The 19086-nt window shown below is 41.6% G+C and overlaps 1 protein-coding gene across 4 annotated transcripts in view; it reads right to left on the reverse strand.

Annotated features, from left to right (window-relative positions):
- col18a1a (collagen type XVIII alpha 1 chain a) overlaps nucleotides 1-19086 on the reverse strand; it is an 85424-nt gene that overhangs the window by 24070 nt on the left and 42268 nt on the right. For all 4 annotated transcript variants that reach the window (XM_084361308.1, XM_084361307.1, XM_084361306.1 and 1 more), the window contains 2 exons: nucleotides 4077-4618; nucleotides 1676-1759 (listed from right to left, as the gene is read on the reverse strand). In XM_084361308.1, coding sequence (XP_084217434.1) covers nucleotides 1676-1759; nucleotides 4077-4618 — 626 coding nt within the window. The remainder of the gene's footprint in view (nucleotides 1-1675; nucleotides 1760-4076; nucleotides 4619-19086) is intronic.

Here is a 19086-nt window from a genome sequence, read left to right on the forward strand (position 1 = left end):
CAAAGTATAAAAGTAAGAAGTTCTTTCTGTGCAAAGCAACTGAACCCTAATGTCATATTAATATAGTTCAAAGAGTATTAAACTTAGGATTTGTCCCAGTTGTTTGTGAACGCATAATCCCCCTCAAATGCATTAAAACTAGAGTAACGAGCCTGTTTTGAAAATGTAACAAGTAGAAATGACAGATATTTGTGTTCAAATGTAGAGAGGAAAAGAAAAAACGTTGTCTGAAAAAGTAAAGTACGGATACATGTGCCTGAAAAATCGACTTAGGTACAATAACAAAGTATTTGTACTTTGAATGCTGTTATATTTGTTGTATCAGACGATGTACAACACAGTAAACAGGTCTCACACTTGAAAGCTCGGGGAGCAGCTGTGTGTGAGGTGATCATGTCAGATAAAAGACACATCCTGAAATCAGAAACCCGTCATTTTCCACCTGGAATGTGATTTTCCCATCTAATCCAAACAACATCTAAAAGATTCGACGACGACACGGGGTAAAATGTTGAAGCTCGTTCCGTCAGTCGGGACGAGGGTTTGGTGGTCTCAGCGAGCAGAACAGCTGCCGAGGCAATGTTTTACTAAATAACAGTAAAAGGCTGCTGGTGGGCTGCAGTGATGCACCTGTGTTTGTGTGGGTGGTCAGGGTCAGCGGTGAACAGGCTGCTGTCAGACTCTTATCTGTGACAGAGTCACTGCTGGTGAGAAGTGATGCAGGAATAAATCAACAAACTTATTGTAAAATGTCATTAAGTGTGTTACTTCAGGTTTTTTCTCTTCCCTAAATTAACAGTTTGAACCTTTAGTTACTTATTGTTATCTCTACTAGTTAAATTATTCTTTTTAACAGAATTGACCATTAACTTAGTTACTAAGTTACTCAAGATTTACATCCTCACACGGCACATACATGTGACGACGATGAACGAGGCAGATCTACAATTCTAGATCTAGATTTCAGACAGAGGTTGAACTAAAACAGTCATCTCACTCCCGTCAGTTTTCTGCTGGCTGAAACGAACTGTCGCTGCAGATGTTGTCAGCCGTAACTAGTTAGTTAATTAAGCTAATATTCTCCGTGAGCTGGTGTAAAACCGTGTTTCCTGCCGACTCGATTTGAAACGGTAATCTTATTGAAAGGAGGGATGTTTAAACTGAGACCAATCAACTTGTGTAAAACCGAGAAAATGCTCGTAAAACAGTCAGAATTGATCACAATTTAATCTTAAAAAAAAATCTTATTCTACAAAACATGTCGGCAGCTCACTACATCAGAGTTAACCTACAACATCTCTAGTAAAAAGCTGTTTAACTGTGCACACGATGGCTGACATGGAAATAAAGAAACAGCATTTTTCTTGTACTGTAGCTCAGTGATAGTTAGTCCTTCTATACTTTCCAGAGTCGGCTTCCCTACAGTGGGAGTCCTAGTTGTGAAACAGATGCTTCTATCATTAAAATAATGTGAAACGTGAAAACACTTGGTTACCACTTATTACATGATTGGACATTCGCTGCTCGGGGGTGGAAGGCTGCTGCCAACAGTCAATTAGATTGAAACGTGTCTCATCACCAGACGTAATTTTATCTTTTCTGACAAACAGTGTTTCTGTTGTCTGCAACATTTCAATCGCATGTCGCCTCGAAAATGAGATTACTCGTCACTCACCATATCGGAGTCGTCTTCATCGTCTTCGCAGTGTCTCTCGGCAGCACGAGGGTCTCCCACCACCCTCAGCTCACCGATCTCCCCCTGTTACACACAAGGACGAGACGCGTTAATGTTTGATGATACAATACAATAGTGTGAGAACAGCACTTGTTCTCTCGCTCACATAAGATGTCTCACTTTCAACGTACAGATACGGAGGCTTATCTCTGCTGATATTTTGCAGGGAATTCCCCTTTTTTCCACAAAATCAGAGGAGCTATTGAAGTCTCCAGTTTGAGCCTGAGCCTGTGAAGTGCCACTATCTCTGCCCCACACACACACACACACACACACACTTCATCTGATACATGCTCCCATGCAGGATGCTCACACAGATAGCATGAATGCTATCTGCCCTGCCTATCAAAGGGCCTTTAGCTCTGCATGAAGAGGTGGTTTCTCTGCTGCTGGCTGAGATATTTGAAGTCGACACATTTATGTCCTGAGAACAAAAAAGTCAAATGGGCTTTTTAAGAGAGCTTTGAAGATAAATGACAAGAGGCTCTTTGACCTTTAAACTCTGTATCTACACAGGCTTTTAATAGTTTTTTTTGTAACTTGTACAATGTTTAGTCGACGTGTCACGGTCTTTTCTAACAAACTGCTTCAGATCTTCACAATGAATCTTCAATCCAGAGCAGAAGGACCAAACTGTCACTGCAGCATGTTTCTTTTACTCGTGATGGATAATAAGAAATCGGGACATCTACTAAACAAATCCTGTTTCAAACTGGAACGTCCATTTTATAAGTACAAAATGTAAATATTTAGACGCCAAAGATGCTCCAAAAGTCTGAATGTGATTATAGAAATTAAATTCACGAGACCTCTCCAGCTTAGGGTCACGCTAGGGTCAACAAACAGCACGACTAACAAGTCCTGACACAAGAAACGGGGTTAAGTTCCTTTTTTTTCCCCAAATAAGCAGCTTGTAAAACATCGTTCTGACTAAGTGTCCGACCACAAGGAAATACCATAGATGGGTTTGTGTAATAAAACAAGAAAAACTTGCGGTTTACAACAAAATAAAAGTCTGTCTTCAAACACGGCAATAAAAAAGATTAAAGCCGATAGAGGAAGCGAGAGATGATGTTTCAGCTGAGCAAACTTTATTTCAAGTGCTTGGAACCAGATGGAAACAACTCATTTTGAATTAGGACAAATTAAGTAGTGTAAAGATTTCTTATCTCTGATTATTGTTATTAAAAAAGGGAATATCCCAGTTTTCCTGCCTTGCCTGTAAAGTTAAAAGTGCTTCTGTGTTTATAGCCTCAACTCGGTCTTATTAACAGAACAGGGAGGTTATTTATGTCGATGTATACAGCGAGCCTTCATGCCGTGCTCGGCAACACTGAACTGCAAAGAAAAACATCATGTTAAACTTTAACTCAAAAGAAGAAAGACAACAAGGTCATGAAAATAAGGCCACTTAATGCTGATGGAAGTCAGCCATCTGTTGAATATGGTTGAACAGCTTCCATCTGAGACAGTGAAAGTCTAAATATCTAGAGAAATAAAGAAGATTAGCATGAATTAAAGACATATTCCACATCAGTGCAAACAAAAACCAAAACCCAGACACGAAGAAAAACCAGAAAAAGATACACAAGAAAATAAAATACCAGCTTTAAAAAGATAAACAGATTAATAAAAAAGATACAGAGGCTTTCTTCCCATTTTCTTCTCCATTATCTTGGACAACTAGTCACTTTTTCTTAATTTGTTTTAATTGGATTTGTGCGAAAGTGAAAAAAAACTACTGTACCTACAGGCCACGGTTTATCTTTTTAAATCATTAGCTGCAGGATGAACATTTATCACTGATGGCACGGCCCACAGTTGCATGTTTTCTACTTGCAGGTAGCCACGGGCGAACTACCATAACCCTCTAACAGCTAAGGTCAGCAGTTGTTGCGGTCAACTGCTGAGATTTACAGCCGTCAAATGACTGGAGTTAATTACCAACTGTGAGGCCTTCCAATTATTTGCAGACTACTCTGAGGAAGATGCTGAGGTGATGTGGACATTTATGTTATGGTTTAGAGGAGGACCAATTTGAGCAATCAAATCATATGAGAGTTATTCAGCCAAGATGATTCATGTGACCGAGTGCAAAGTCAAAACATGATGCTGTAGTTTTCCGGCAGCAGTCCTGCCTCATCACAGGTCATGTTGTCTCTAGAGAGAAGCAGTTTGGGAATGTGATAATACAAGAATACAAGAATAAGTCTGATTGATTCAGTGCAGAAGCCTCTTGAAAATATTTTTTCTATTTCATAAACACCTAAAGACTTGAATTTCCTGCTATCACGGGTCTGAATATTGTTTTGTTCACAACAGAAAAAGTCTGTGTACCCACCAGAAACTTGTCAGGGTCAGCTCCTCCGGCTTGCCCGACAAAGACCCCCGCTCCGGCCTCCAGCTCCATCTCGTCCGGGGACCGCTCGATGCGCGTCACCTGAGGGTCCGTGTCACAGTTGAGGTAGAACATCACCTTCTCGTCCCTCACAGCGATGGCAAAACGAGTCCAGGCATCCCTCATGGAGGGTACAAGGAACCTGGCAGCCTCGTAGGACTGCTGCGAGTCGGGCTCCGTGTAGTACAGGATGACATTCTGGTTGCCGCCCTGCACGGCTGACAGTTTAACGCCCACATACATGATCTGCTGTGAGGCGTCTGTGACGGAGAAGATGATGCCGCCCCTGTCAGAGGTGGGTTTCAGGTTGAAGATGAGGGCAAAGTCTCTGTAGAAGGGGCTCGGCAGGTGGGCGCGGGCCAGCTGGCCTGTGTTGGCATCGGGGCCGAAGACATAACTGGGGCTGTTGTCGAATCCGTAGACCCGCTTGATCTCACTTGGAGGAGGGTCCCCGATCAGCTGCAGCAGGGAGACCCCACTGTTTTCTACAGGAGGAGAAAACAGATATTAGGCCACAGTACGCATGATATATACTGGAGGTTAGAAGGGAGGGCAGCATGGCAGGGTGTAATGTTAGACCAGGATCTATTAGGCTGTTGGGGGGTTGACTCAAAGTGAATGTGCCTGATGGGAGCAGGAACAACTGCCGTTACTTGCAAAGATCTTTGATGTGCTCGAACAAATCAAAAAGGATAACTGGTCAATTACATTTGCCCTTTCAAAAGTAATGTAAAGAGCATCAACACACTTCATGAAACGCAAATGCAAACTTACTACAACTGCCTCCAACCAAACTGTGACCTTTGTTGAGAAGCATCGGCAAAGCAGCCGTGCTCAGGGGAGCACGAACAAACAAACCCATTTATAAATCCCAGACCAAAATATAGGAAATATCAACATTCACAAAAAAGGCAAAGGACAGGCCGTACGAGACTAAGAAAAGCAGATCGCTTTAGCAGACATTGCACGACCTGTAATCCAAAGACAAGACCGGCTGAACTTCCTAAACTGAAGGGAGATGTAAAGGCACAGTCCAGAAGACACAATACAAGAGCTGATTGATTTAGCTCTTACATTATCTGAGTCAGAAACAGCTTCACCCCCAATGTGTCATGAAAAAAAAGCTTTACATTTCTGATGTGTTGTATTTACCTGGAAAGGTTTAGAGTCATATTATTTCAGGGTGTTTCAGAAGAGACAAAAATATGCAGCTTTATAACCACTAGATGTGTAAACGTGTGAAATCTGGCAGAAAACATCAACAGACCTAGAAAATGTCATTCATTATCTAATAATCTCCTGATTATTGTCATGATTAATTATTTATTCTATAAAATGTTTAAAATAAAAATCTGAAAAATTGTTAATCACAAATGACAAAGAAAAGAAACAAATCTTTGCAGTTAGTTGACATTTTCGCTTGAAAAATCCAAATAAATAGTGTGCAATTTTTATTCTTTCGATCAACTAATCGCTGCAGCTTTAGTATAAAGACAGATGACTATGCATCGCATTCCTGAAGACGCTAAAAAAAAGAAAGACAAAAACTCTTCCGACTTGTGTGACATCTGCTAAATGTCACTGCTCCGGGGCTCGGGTGGACCAACAGCTGGGCCTCCTGCATATCTTTGCTCACTCTTCCATCGCCCTGGGTGACTCTGGTGAGGTCAGTGCATAATAATTGCAGCGTTTAGGAAACACAAGGAACACAAAGAGCCATCATTCACACGGTGGAGAGTTTTTTTGATGAGACACAAACCTGAGACTAAAACTTTCTGCTTTGATCAAAAGTTATGTCTCTTTACAAACGTTTAAAATCGCTGTTTTGGGAGAACACTTTCTGGCGCTTTGAAGAAACGCTTTGCTTTACCACCTGGTGACTAATGTGCGAGCTCTATTGCTCGGTTCAAAGCCTCCCCACCGGCCTGAGTGCTGGAGATCAGTGGGGTCTGCAGTCGGCTTTGTTGAGAGCTTAAACACACGAGGTGTTTAGCTGAACTCTGGGTCCTGCTCTCTGCTGTATAACCATAAACACACGTCTGAATATTCGGGATGCTGTTGGAGAACTGAAGATGCTTTCATTGGAGTCTGAGCTAACAGAGAGCCCAGTCAAGCCGTGACAGGATAGCAATAAAAATACATTCCAGTATTAATTATGGAGTCCCCCCTCTACAGCAATCAGGCAGATATATCTGGAGATCCATCACTGAACGGATTGTACTTGTTTTTATCGTGAACATGTCACCAGGAGATATTAATGACGCATTGATTGCATAAAGATATGCAAGAAATACCAACCAAATCAGAGAAGCACTTTAAGATGAGTGATACAAATGTAAAAATAAAAGTTAACTTAACAGACATGTTCTACTGAAAGGTAAGAAAGGGCGACTCTGGGGACACATAGTTGATTGTCGAGTCTCATTCAAACGTCGTCAAATACCAACGTTTTGGGTCAGAATTTCAGGTCGAAGACCAACCAAAAGTGCTGGTATTTGACAAGCTGTAAATGAGACTCAACAATCAACCATCTTTCTCCAGAATCTCCTTCTCTTCCTTTAAATTACAATATGTGAACCATGGGACGACAGACACAGACAGACACAAAGTCCCAGGTTTAGAGCACCGTAGGTTGATGGCTGCATGGATGGCAGCAACAATAAACTGTCATTTGCACCAGCCCAACCAGATGTTTTGCCCTGATAAAGTCAGAATGAGAAACCTCAAGGGTCTCTTCAGTGGGCCTGTGCTCACATGTTTGAACCTGGCTCCTTGTGTGAGCACAATCACTCCCAGAGTAGAGTAGAAAAAAAAAACTGCAGTAATTCAGTGTTGAAATCCATCATGTGTGAAAGCACCATTTTAATTTCTAGATCTGCTGAAGCTGACATGTGAGCTATCTTTAGAGCAGCAACACTATTTTTAAAAAAAGTAATGAGAATTATTTTGCTCTGGATGACAACATCTGTACGGAAAAATGTCTACTGGCTGCAATTCACTTTCTTCAATAATGTGCAAGAAACATGCAATTTGTTAAGCGTGAGTAGTGGCCGGTCATAAATAAATATTTGATCAGCGTGCAGATAAAACTTCAAGGCCAGTCGCGAGTTGGAATGTGAGGCGCATCGCTCAAACAGAGCCCGACTGTCCACGCAAACGTCTGATTTTCTTATGAATGAAACGCTGAAATGAGCAGCAGACATCCTCACACATGGGCTCATCTTCCGAGCTTCCCAAACCGCTTATTAGTGAAACATCTCACCTGTTAGTCATCACTCACGCAGACCAGATGGAGAATGAATGGAGAAACATCCATGTGAACCAGACGGTAATCAAACACTAACAAACAACAATTCTGAATAAAGTATCCTGATGTAATTGTGCCAGATGTCAGAAAGCTTGGAAGTGTAAATGAAGACGGTTTCATTAGCCGGATCTAAAGCACATGAAAAGGTTTGGCCTGCCTTAGTTCGGACAGAGGTCCCAAAGCAGACATCAAAAATTGTTGGGTATTCAAACGGTTCACCATTAGCATTTTAAGTGCAATCTCAAGTCAGGTTTCCCAAATAGCTTTTGTTAACCAGTGACAGCTTCAAGGCCACTCAAGCACAGAGAAGGACTGTTGATGAATGGAGCGGTGCTGGGTTTATGGCGCTAGTTTCCCTTGTCAGGACGGCCTCTAACTGACCAGGAACGCCACATTCCAGGAGGACGGGGTACCACAGTTTGTGATACCCTGTTGATAAAGCTGTATATACAGTGTGAAACTGTGTGTACAGCTTTGGGAGGTACAGGATCCTGTGTAATCCATGGGAAAACATGTGAACATCTGGACAGTCCCAGACAACTTTGCGGTTTCGCTCACTACGCTCCATCACCATTTAAAACATCCCTCGAGGCCTGCTGACAAGGGCAATGATCTCTCCCGTCACCCTGCAAAAAAGGCTGGTCAGTGGTTTGACGTGTGTTCAGAGTGTCAAGAGGTCGTCTCTGAATTATTATCTTAGTATAAACTATGTCTGGAGTCCCTGTCAGCCGACTGATTTAAATGCGTAGTTAATACAATTTGGTCATGATATGGTACTTGTGTTTGTTCATGCTTATCTGATCTTTGTTTGATCTTGTAGTTTCATGTCTGTCTGCCTCGTTACAGGGTTCGAGAAAGTCATTCGTTATGCTTATATTATTAAATCTGTGTCAAGTACTGTTGAAATCAATTTTATCCGGCAAAAGAAAATACTGCTCAAGATTTGTTGATATTACAAGAGGGATTTTCCCTTTAAATTCCCATTTTGTTGCGAAAGAAATTGTGAATTCTGATACATCCAAGTGAACCAAACACAATCAACAACAACAATTAATTACCTCGGCCAAGGAGGTTATGTTTTTGCTGGTGTCCGATTGTTGGTTGGTTGGTTGGTTTGTCAGCAGGTTTACACAAAAACTACTGAGCAGATTTCCACACTTTGGATGGAGGATGGCTCTCGGCCCAGAATAGATCTAATTAACTTTTGGTACAGATCCAGGAGATTGTTTCTCACTTTCTTTAGTGCGAGATAGGGTGTTTTCTGCCAACATTTTTGCTAATTTCTCAGGAAATAAAGGTATGAATGGCTGAGTGAGTACACTGATGAAGATTAAAGTAAAAATCCAAATCTAGCATCTTTTATTATTTGTTTTATTCGATACTAGATTAGGCTTAAATCAAATTTAAGGGGACTGTTGGATCTTGGCGGAGGTATGCACTCTACTTAGTGCCATTCTAGTTATTTTTATCTCATGCAAGGAGATATGGTACCATCATTACTTTACCTAACTTCCATACTGCATGAAACAAATCAACATCACATCTATAGAGGCATATACGTACATAGATAAATACTCACTGTCACTAAACTGACAGATGAAAAAGCACACAGGATGTTTTAAAAAACAAGATATACATCAACATCTTTCTGCAAAAGATATTCTGTGAGCCTCTTGGCAAATTTTCTAGCATTTTTAACCTGGTGATGCAGAATGCTCGGAAACAGATATTAAACCAAAAACCACATCAGAGTCCAGGAAGGAGATTTCATGTTGGCTTGCCTTGAAGGCTGGGCTGTAATTCCCCAACCACAAAAAGGAAGATGGTCTACCGCAAGCTGTGCACTCTACTCTTTGGGGAAGAAGTAATATGATACTGTTCAAGTTCTCTACCTGTAAGAGACAAATGTTTGAGGCCACATGCAGGGTATAAACAAACCCCTTTTTCCTTGATGCAAAACATCTAAAATGCTTCATTTTATGCAATAGTGAAGCCATAAACATACAACCCCTTTGTTTTCTTGAATATTTAAGGACATGTGGTGTGATATGTCACACACAACTGCAGCAAGGTGCAATAAAAGTCCAGCGTGAGGATTAAGGAATTAAGGATTAAGGAATGTAGATACAATAGCTATAGAAAGACTATAAATAGCTTCTAAAATAAGGTCTCGTTCCATGAAAATGTAAGGAAATATTTTAACCTTTAGGGTTCAAGTGCTTAAAACTCTCTAACAGTGTCACAACTGGGCTCTCATCCAGCTCGAGACATCCCTGTGCTTCAGTTCTGTGTTTTGCAACAGTGCCTCATCAGTTCTCGTTTTGTGCTAGTGCAACACAAGCCGGAGGGGGCAATGATTTCCTGGCAGCAAAGAAGTCGGACTACGCTGTGCCCATAATTGGAACCCCCCTGAGAGCCAACTCAAAATGATTCCCTGGCAAGCAGCACGCTGACGAACCGGAGCCAGCTCTGGGCCTTCCTGTCATGAGATACAATATCAATCTCGGCTCAGTGGAACCATGGTGCTACAAATCAGTGTCAGACCACCAAAAGGGTGTACAAGCCACAAAATACAGGCTACATGTACACAGACATTCAGGTACCAACAAAACGACAGTGTATATCTACCAGGAAGACGTCCTTTTCATGTTTTTGGACCACCACAGAGACCCTCAGGGGCAGGATTTCATTTGTTTCAAATAAACTGACAGATACTAATGGAGTCTCTCATACAGGATATAGTTTTACGGTTAAGCACCAACCAAAATAAATTGCAGTTGACCTCTAAACCCTGATATGAATGACTGCTCATCTTTCAAGCAGGAGACTGGTAACCATGGAAAAACATCATTAAAAGGGCTATTGTGCCCTAACAATCCTGTCTTACCACAGGGGTAGCCCTCCCGTGGTAAAAGGATCACATCTGACTCATTTTTTTTTTTTTTAACAAAGTTTCCATGCACATCCTGATATCTCTGCAATCTTCCCACACTAATCTGTATTTAGGCTACATATCTTAGTGCATAAACTGATTCATTGTGTTTCTTTCCCCTTTAAGTCCATCCCAAATACCAACTAAAAGGAAAGTATATCAGGACACATTCTTGAGTGACAGGTCATAGTTAAATGATGTAGGAGTGGGAAGGTATTAAGGCCCAAATATGAGTGCCCTCCTCCCACACTTTGAGCCAACAGAGCTGCAGATAGTGAAACTTCCCAGACACTGCATAGAAGGGAAATTTGAGAGGTCAAAGGAGTTCTTACCGGGTAGCTGCAGTAGAAAACAGCCCAAGATAAAGTTACTGGGCTAATAAACTGGGAAATTAAGCAAATTTGACTCCAGGGCATGAATTTATAGAGCTTTGTAACACACCATCTTTTTAGATGTGGTTTTATATTCGACCTCATTCATCTGTGAGCCAAAACCCACCAACCTCTTAAAATAATTATCATTATGGCCACTTGCTGCTGCAGTCATTGGCAAAGGCACACAAGGCAATTTGTTTACAATATGCACGTGAGGTTTGAACGCTCATAGCAAACATTTAATTGACTCTGATGTTTACTGGTCATCTTCAGGATTTGGGGGAAAATAGAGCTCATAGGGTCAGCATTAACTCAATAGTAAGGTCATTTGTTACATCAAGTCAATTCAGCCTCAGGGTTTTATCTTAACTATAAGCGTAATAAGCAGCGTCCATTGGTAGATTTTTAAGATTGCTGTGTGAATGAGTGAGTGACTGGTGGTTTTCTGTCTATCCATGAAGACTGAGACTGACTGAAAGCACTTCATTGACACCCTGAGGCTATTTCAACATGTCTTGGTGATAAACCAGGTTCTGGAGAATCTATAAAAGATATCCTCAGGGTGTAAAGATGGTAACAAGAGCATACTTTTTCATTTGCCTGAGGTCTATTTGCCATTTCAGGACTGTTAAGTCCAGAAGCCATTACATATATCTTGATCTCTTCCCGAACACAAATATGGAGCAGTTAAAACTCTTTACACCTTACTTTACACATGCATTAAACAACTGAAGCGTGAAATCTTTGCAGTAAGGCATGGAAACTCGAACACCAGCACACAACATATAACCTTAACTTAATGTAGAAACTCTTGCACTCTTGCCTTGCACACCAGCATAAACAAAGTTAAAACAATTCAAACAAATGCACATCCCGGATGCATCACTTAATCACAAAGACATCTTGTCCACTCATGTCTGTCAGTGAAGCAAGCTGTCAGAAAGATAACAACGCTGTAAAAAGACACAGTCAGAATTCCCAGTGATATGTCCTGAGAGTGCAGGGCAGGACAGCGGCCCAGTATAAAGGCTTAGGCTTGCTCACAAAAATAGAATGTATTATGTTTGATTGTTTGACACCGAACACATACAGGATGTTCTCACATGAATCAGCACCCACTAGTATCAATAAACATGTGAATCATTTTCTCCATCTTTTTTTAGGTTATTTAGGTCACCAGGGACACATACTGTACTGGCTACTTATGGAGCAGACACTCAAAGGCACATATCACTTTTAAGCTTTAGCACTGCTGGTTGAAATATCCACTTCAAACAACAAATTAACTCATCTGGTATGTGACATGTCATATTCACTGAATCTAAATGTATTTTTGACACAGTAATTATAAGCACATGAGATCTAAGAGTTCTCAATACTCTAAACTAAATAAACTAAAACAACCTAGATTATGCACATCACTCCAGATGAGATGGAAACAAGTTCTTTGACTCTTTTCTTTTTTACCTTAAAATTTTACCCGTTACCTCTGGACAGTAATTTTCCAGCTGTCATAAGTACTTCCCACTGCAAACCATTGATGCAAACATGACTGCTTCCCATGCATGACAACCTTAAACGTCCATTCATGGACAGACAAATGCACACCAAGCTGCCTGCAAGCAACTCACTGTCAAAAGAGACATGCAATTCTACATGCCAAATTATGTACAGTATTTCATGCACAAATTGTTTAAGAAGATGCGTCACTGCTAAGGCAATTTCAGTCTAGATCTAATATAAGAAGCATCAAAACAACCTTGCCTTTGGCAGAATGAAAATACTATTAAATTAGTACTTGATTTCTTATAAATAATTATGTTATTTTGAAAAGTACTGGAAACAGAAAATACTTTTTTGTATGGCTATGTTTCAGATTATCCCATAACCTTCAACTTTGCAATGTTCTTTCATTCACATTTTTTGTGGCATGTCATGCTTGAAATTTGCTTGACACCATTCAATACTATAGTCTACATGTCTGTTCATGCAATGACTGAATGGCAGGATGGGATAAACAGAACGTATATAGAGGAAATAGACATCAGCTGTTCATATAATGAACTACAAACCCACTGAACTGTGTGTGTGTGTGTGTGTGTGTGTGTGTGTGTGTGTGTGTGTGTGTGTGTGTGTGTCTGTATGTGTTTGTGTGTGTGTGTGTGTTATAATGACCTTCAAGTAGTAGGCACATGCAATTCAAAGGATAAGGGACACACATACATGCGACACTGTAAGGAGTGCTGGCACCATGCTTGTTAGACTGTAGCCAGAACTTTCCTTAACAATAGGATGAGCAAAGCTGAAGCATGCTTATTTTTCTTTGATATTGTTTTGCTGTGGGAACCAATGCATTGTTAATGCCTTTGACTGTGTTGACAGGGATATAGGTCCATTTTTTAGGTGGGTATTGGGTAGTGGGGGTAACACCAGACAAACTGGGGAGTAGGGATATTGAAAACTGGTTCAAAATCAATCCACAAACAAGGATTAAATTGAACCAGTGGTTACCTTTCTGGTTACTAACTGACAAGCACTGATACCCATCATCCTCCTCGTCTGGCAGAATGTGGCACTCCACAGGGAGTTGTCCCTCGTCCAGAAGTGTCCAGCAACTGTCCCGCAAGACTTCGCAGAAACTCCGGCAAGGCAACACCGGCAGTGGGACCATAGAGCCACACTTTGGTACCAAGAGAAGGCAGAAAAACCATTCCAAACTATGGTGGCAACGTGACTTCAATAGCCATGCCCAATCGTTTAGGAGTTCCTGGACTTCCGCCAAAGTGCTCTGGTTCAGGTAGTTGGGGACAACAATCTTTTCCCCAACCATGGAGGAGCAGAAAGGGAGATCAGTATCTACCAACAAGCACTGAGGGGATTCTACGACCAGTGCTGATCCAGCGACTTCTGTGTGGCTTTCAGTTGGCACCCACTTACCTACATCTGTCTGGCTAATGAAGGTTACTTCAGTAGGCTCATTTTCAGTAGCACCTAAAACTTGACAGGTCACTAATTTCTGGGTTGTTGTTGATGCATGGCTGGGAACTTGAGATTGGGCAGCTGTGGGTACTGAGGTCGTTTCTGGTTTCTCGCCAGCTGTTTGAAGTGGGGAAAATAACATTTTTGGGGTAGTAGTTGGTGGTTGGGTTGTAGAAAGTGTCTGGCTAGCAAATAAACCCTGTGTAGTCTGTAACACCTGGTTAGGTGAAGCATCCTGCCTAACTGTTGATTCACTCACTGGTAACTGAGTAGCTTCCACTAAACGAAGATCAGTAGGCATGACTTTTCCTTGTTGACTTTCCTCATATCCCCAGCTAGTTTCAGGTCCTTTTCCAAATACAGATCCAGAGCCAGACCAAAGCCCTGACCTAGCTTCTGATGCCAATTCAGACTCAAGCCCAGATCCAAGTCCAGATACATTCCCTGTAAACCTTAAATGATCAGATTCTCTAGAATCTGTTCCCATTACTATAGATGTGCCAACATCTAACCTATCTACGTCTGTCTGGCTAATTAAGGTTGCTTGGGTAGGCTTATGCTCAGTTACTGATTTTGGAGTAGCACCTATGGAGTGTCCAACCTGGCTGGTCACCACTGTTTGACTTGTTACTGATACTTGGCTGGGAACTTGAGATTGGGCAGTTGTCGGTATTGAGGTAGTTTCTGGTTTCTCACTACCTTTTTGAGGTGTGGTAAAAAACATTTTTGTGGTAGTAGTTGTTGTTTGGGTTGTAGCATTTGTCTGAATGGTAAATGAAGCTTGTGTAGTCTGGAACACTTGGTTAGGTAAAGATTCCTGCTTAGCTGTTGATTCCCTCTCTGGTAACTGAGTAACCGCTACTACTAGGTTGTCCTTCGTTATCTGGATAGTGTCTACAGAGTTGTTGCCTACAACTGGGGTTAGTAAATTTCCTGTGGTGGAGTTTTCATGTGAATACTTTGCCAAATTTAAGTCCTTAGCATTCCAACCAGAGCTACCATTACGTTTTCTAAATTCTATGTCTTTTGGGGGGGTTTTGAAAGAAAAATCAAGATTTTGCACCAGTTTCCTGCTTTCAAGATTATGGTCCTCTTCTGTTTCACTATGACTGATCAAAGTGCTGCTTTCAAACTTCAATTTTAGCTCATTTCCCTGTAATAGTACATCGTCTCCACTATCTAAATCCCTATGATCAGTGGGCATGACTTCGCCTTGTTGATTTTCCTCAGATCCCCAGCTAGTTTCAGGTTCTGGTCCAAATCCAGATTCAGACCTGAATCCAGAGCCAGACCAAGGACCTGACCCAGTGTCTAATGCAAATTTTGGTGAAGATATGACAATATCTAACCTTCCTACAGCTGTCTGGCTAATTGAGGTTGATTGTGCAGACTCATGCTCAGTGACTGATGTTTGAGTAGCATCTATGATGTGACTAATTTGGCTGGCAACCACTTTATGGCTTGTTACCAATGCTTGACTGGGCCGTTGAGAGCTGGCAGCTGTGGGTATTGAGGTTGCTTCTGGTTTCTCACTAGCTGTTTGAAGTGGAGTAAATAACATTTTTGGGGTAGTAGTTGGTGTTTGGGTTGTAGATAGTGTCTGGCTAGCAAATGAAGCTGGTGTAGTCCATAACATTTGGTTAGGTAAAGTTTCCTGCTTAGCTGTTGATTCACTAACTGGTAACTGAGTAGCTTCCACTAAACTAAGATTAGTGGGCATGATTTCTCTTTGTTGGGTTTCCTCAGATCCCCAGCTATTTCCAGGTTCTGTTCCAAATACAGATTCAGACCCAGATCCAGAGCCAGAGCCAGAGCCAGAGCCAGACCAAGGAACAGAGCCACTGTCTGAGGCCAATTCAGACTCAAGTCCAGATCCAGATCCTGATACATTTCCTTTAAACCTTAAATGATCAGATTCTCCAGAATCAGTTCCCTTTCCTAATGATGTGCCAACATCTAACCTACCGACATCTGCCTGGCTAATTAATGTTGCTTTGGTAGGCTCCTGCTCACTTACTGACATTTGAGTGCCATCTAAGAAGTGACCAAGTTGGCTGGTCACCGCTTTCTCGCTAGACATTGATGCTTGACTGGGCAGTTGAGATTGTGCAGCTGTGGGTATTGAGGTGGTGTCTGGTTTCTCGCTAGCTGTTTGAAATGGGGTAAATAAAATTTTTGGGGTAGTAGTTGGTGTCAGGGTTGCAGATAGTGTGTGGCTAGCAAATGAAGCTTGTGTAGTCCATAACATGTGGTTAGGTAAAGCTTCCTGCTTAGCTGTTGATTCCCTAGCTGGTAACTCAGCAGCCTGCATTAAACTCAGAATAGTGGGAATTATTTCTCCTTTTTGGTTTTCCTCAGATCCCCAGCTAACTTCAGGTTCTGTTCCAAATCGAGATTCAGACCCAGAGCCAGAGCCAGACCAAGTACCGGACTCACTGTCTGTGGCCAATTCAGACTCAAGCCCAGATCCAAGTCCTGACACATTCCCTGTAAACCTTAAAGGACCATATTCTACAGAATCCCTACCTTTTAGTAAAGATGTGCCAACATCTAAGTTATCTACAGCTGTCTGGCTAATTGAGGTTGCTTGTGCAGACTCATGCTCAATGACTGATGTTTGAGTAGCATCTAAGATGTGACTAATTTGGCTGGCCACCACTTTCTGGCTTGTTACTGATGCTTGACTGGGCCGTTGAGAGATGACAGCTGTGGGCATTGAGGTTGTTTCTGGTTTCTCACTAGCTGTTTGAAGTGGGGTATAAAACATTTTCGGGGTAGTGGTTGGTGTTTGGGTTGGTGGTTGTGTCTGGCTAGCAAATGAAGCTTGTGTAGTCCATAACACTTGGTTAGGTAAAGCTTCCTGCTTAACTGTTGATTCACTAACTGGTAATTGAGTAGCTTCCACTAAACTAAGATTAGTGGGCATGATTTCTCCTTGTTGGGTTTCCTCAGTTCCCCAGTTATTTTCAGGTTCTCTTCCCAATCGAGATTCAGACCCAGATCCAGAGCCAGACCAAGGAACTGACCCACTGTCTGTGGCCAATTCAGACTCAAGTCCCGATCCAGATCCTGACACATTTTCTGTAAATCTTAAATGGTCAGATTCTCCAGAATCAGTTCCCTTTTCTAATGATGTGCCAACATCTAGCCTAACGACATCTGTCTGGCTAATTAAGGTTGCTTGGATAGGCTCATGCTCACTTACTGATGTTTGACTAACACCTAAGTAGTGAGCAGTTTGGCTGGTCACCACTTTCTGGCTAATTGTTGAAGCTTGACTGGGCAGTTGAAATTGGGCAGCTGTGGGTATTGAGGTGGTATCTGGTTTCTGGCTAGTTTGAAATGGGGTAAATAACATTTTTGTGGTTGTAGTTGGTGTTTGGGTTGTAGAAAGTGTCTGGCTAGCAAATGGAACTTGTGTAGTCCATAATATTTGGCTGAGTAAGGTGTCCTGCTTAGCTGTTGATTCACTAGCTGGTAACTTAATAACTTCCTCTACTTGGTTGCCCTTAGTTACAGAGTTGTTGCCTACATTTGGGGTAATTGAATCTCCTTGGGTGACATTTTCATGAGAATACTTGGTCAAATTAAAGTCATTAGAATCCCAACTAGAGCTACTGTAAACATTTGTATTTCCTCTGGTGATATTAAGGGTTTTGAGAGAAATATCAAGATTTTGCTCTGATTTTTTGCTATCAAGATAACGGTCCTCATCTGTTTTGTTACTAGTGATCCAGGTTTCGTTTTGAAAATAAAATTTTAGCTCATTTTTTGGTGAAACTACACTGTCTCCACTATCTAATCCGTCAGTCTGTATGACTTTTCCTTGTTGGTTTTTCTGAGATCCCCAGCTTGTTTCAGGTTCTGGTCCAAATCCAGATTCAGATCTGAATCGAGATCCAGACCAAGCACCTGACAAAGTGTCTGGTGCCGTTTCAGACTCAAGCTCAGATCCAAGTCCTGACACATTCCCTTTAAACCTTAAACGATCATATTCTCCAGAATCCCTACCTTTTAGTAAAGATGTGCCAACATTTAAGTTACTTACAGCTGTCTGGCTAATTAAGGTTGCTTGGGTAGGCTCGTGCTCAGTTACTGATGGTTGAGTAGCATCTAAGTAGTGAGCAACTTGGTTGGTCACTACTTTCTGGCTTATTGTTGATTCTTGACTGGGCACTTGAATTTGGGCAGCGGTCAGTATTGAGGTAGTATCTGGTTTCTCGCTAGCTGTTTGAAATGGAGTAAATAACATTTTGGGGGTAGTAGTTGGTGTTTGGGTTGTAGAAAGTGTCTGACTAGCAAATGAAGTTTGTGTCATCCATAACATTTGGTTAGGTAAAGTTTCTTGCGTAGCTGTTGATTCATCAGCTGGTACCGGAGTAGCTTCCGCTAAACTAAGATTAGTGGGAATGATTTCTCTTTGTTGGGTTTCCTCAGATCCCCAGCTAATTTCAGGTTCTGTTCCAAATTGAGATTCAGACCCAGATCCAGACCCAGACCAAGGACCTGACCCACTGTCGGAGGCAAATTCAGACTCAAGCCCAGATCCAAATCCCAATTCATTCTTTGTAAACCTTAAAGGATCAGACTTTCCAGAATCCCCACCCTTTAGTAAAGATGTGCCAAAGTCTAACCTACCCACAGCTGTCTGGCTAATTAAGGTTGCGTGGGTAGGCTCATGCTCATTTACTGATGTTTGAGTAGCCTCTATAATATGACCAACTTGGGTGGTCGACACTTTCTGGCTCGTTACTGATGCTTGACTGGGAACTTGAGATTGGGCCGCTGTGGGTATTGGGGTAGTGTCTGGTTTCTTGCCAGCTGTCTGCAGTTGGCTAATTAATATTTTTGTTGTACTAGTTGGTGTTTGTGTTGTAGCAAGTGTCTGAATAGCAAACGAAGCTTGTGTAGTCAATAACACTTCATTATGTAAAGCTTGCTGCTTAGCTGTTGATTCAGCAGTTGGTAACTGAGTAACTTCCACTCGGCTGTCTTTAGTTACCTGGATAGTGTCTACAGAGTTGTTGCCTACAAATTGGGCCAGTACATCTCCAGTGATTGACCTTTCGTCAGCATACTTTGTCAAATTAAAATCATTAGTAATCCAACTGGAGCTACTGTTAAGTTTTTTATTTCTTCTGGTGTTGTTTGGGGTTTTGATTGAAAAATCAAGATTTTGCTCTGATTTTGTGCTGCCAAGTTTATGACCCTCATCTGTTTTGTTATGAGCGATCCAGGTGCTGTTTTTAAACTTAAATTTTAGCTCACTTGTTTGAGAAATTACACTCTCTCCACTATCTAACCCCCTAAGATCAGGGGGCATGACTTTTCCTTCTTGGTTTTCTGCAGATCCCAAGCTAG

Source organism: Pagrus pagrus (assembly GCF_965226575.1).
Source record: "Pagrus pagrus genome assembly, chromosome: 9".
NCBI classification, from domain to species: domain Eukaryota; kingdom Metazoa; phylum Chordata; class Actinopteri; order Spariformes; family Sparidae; genus Pagrus; species Pagrus pagrus.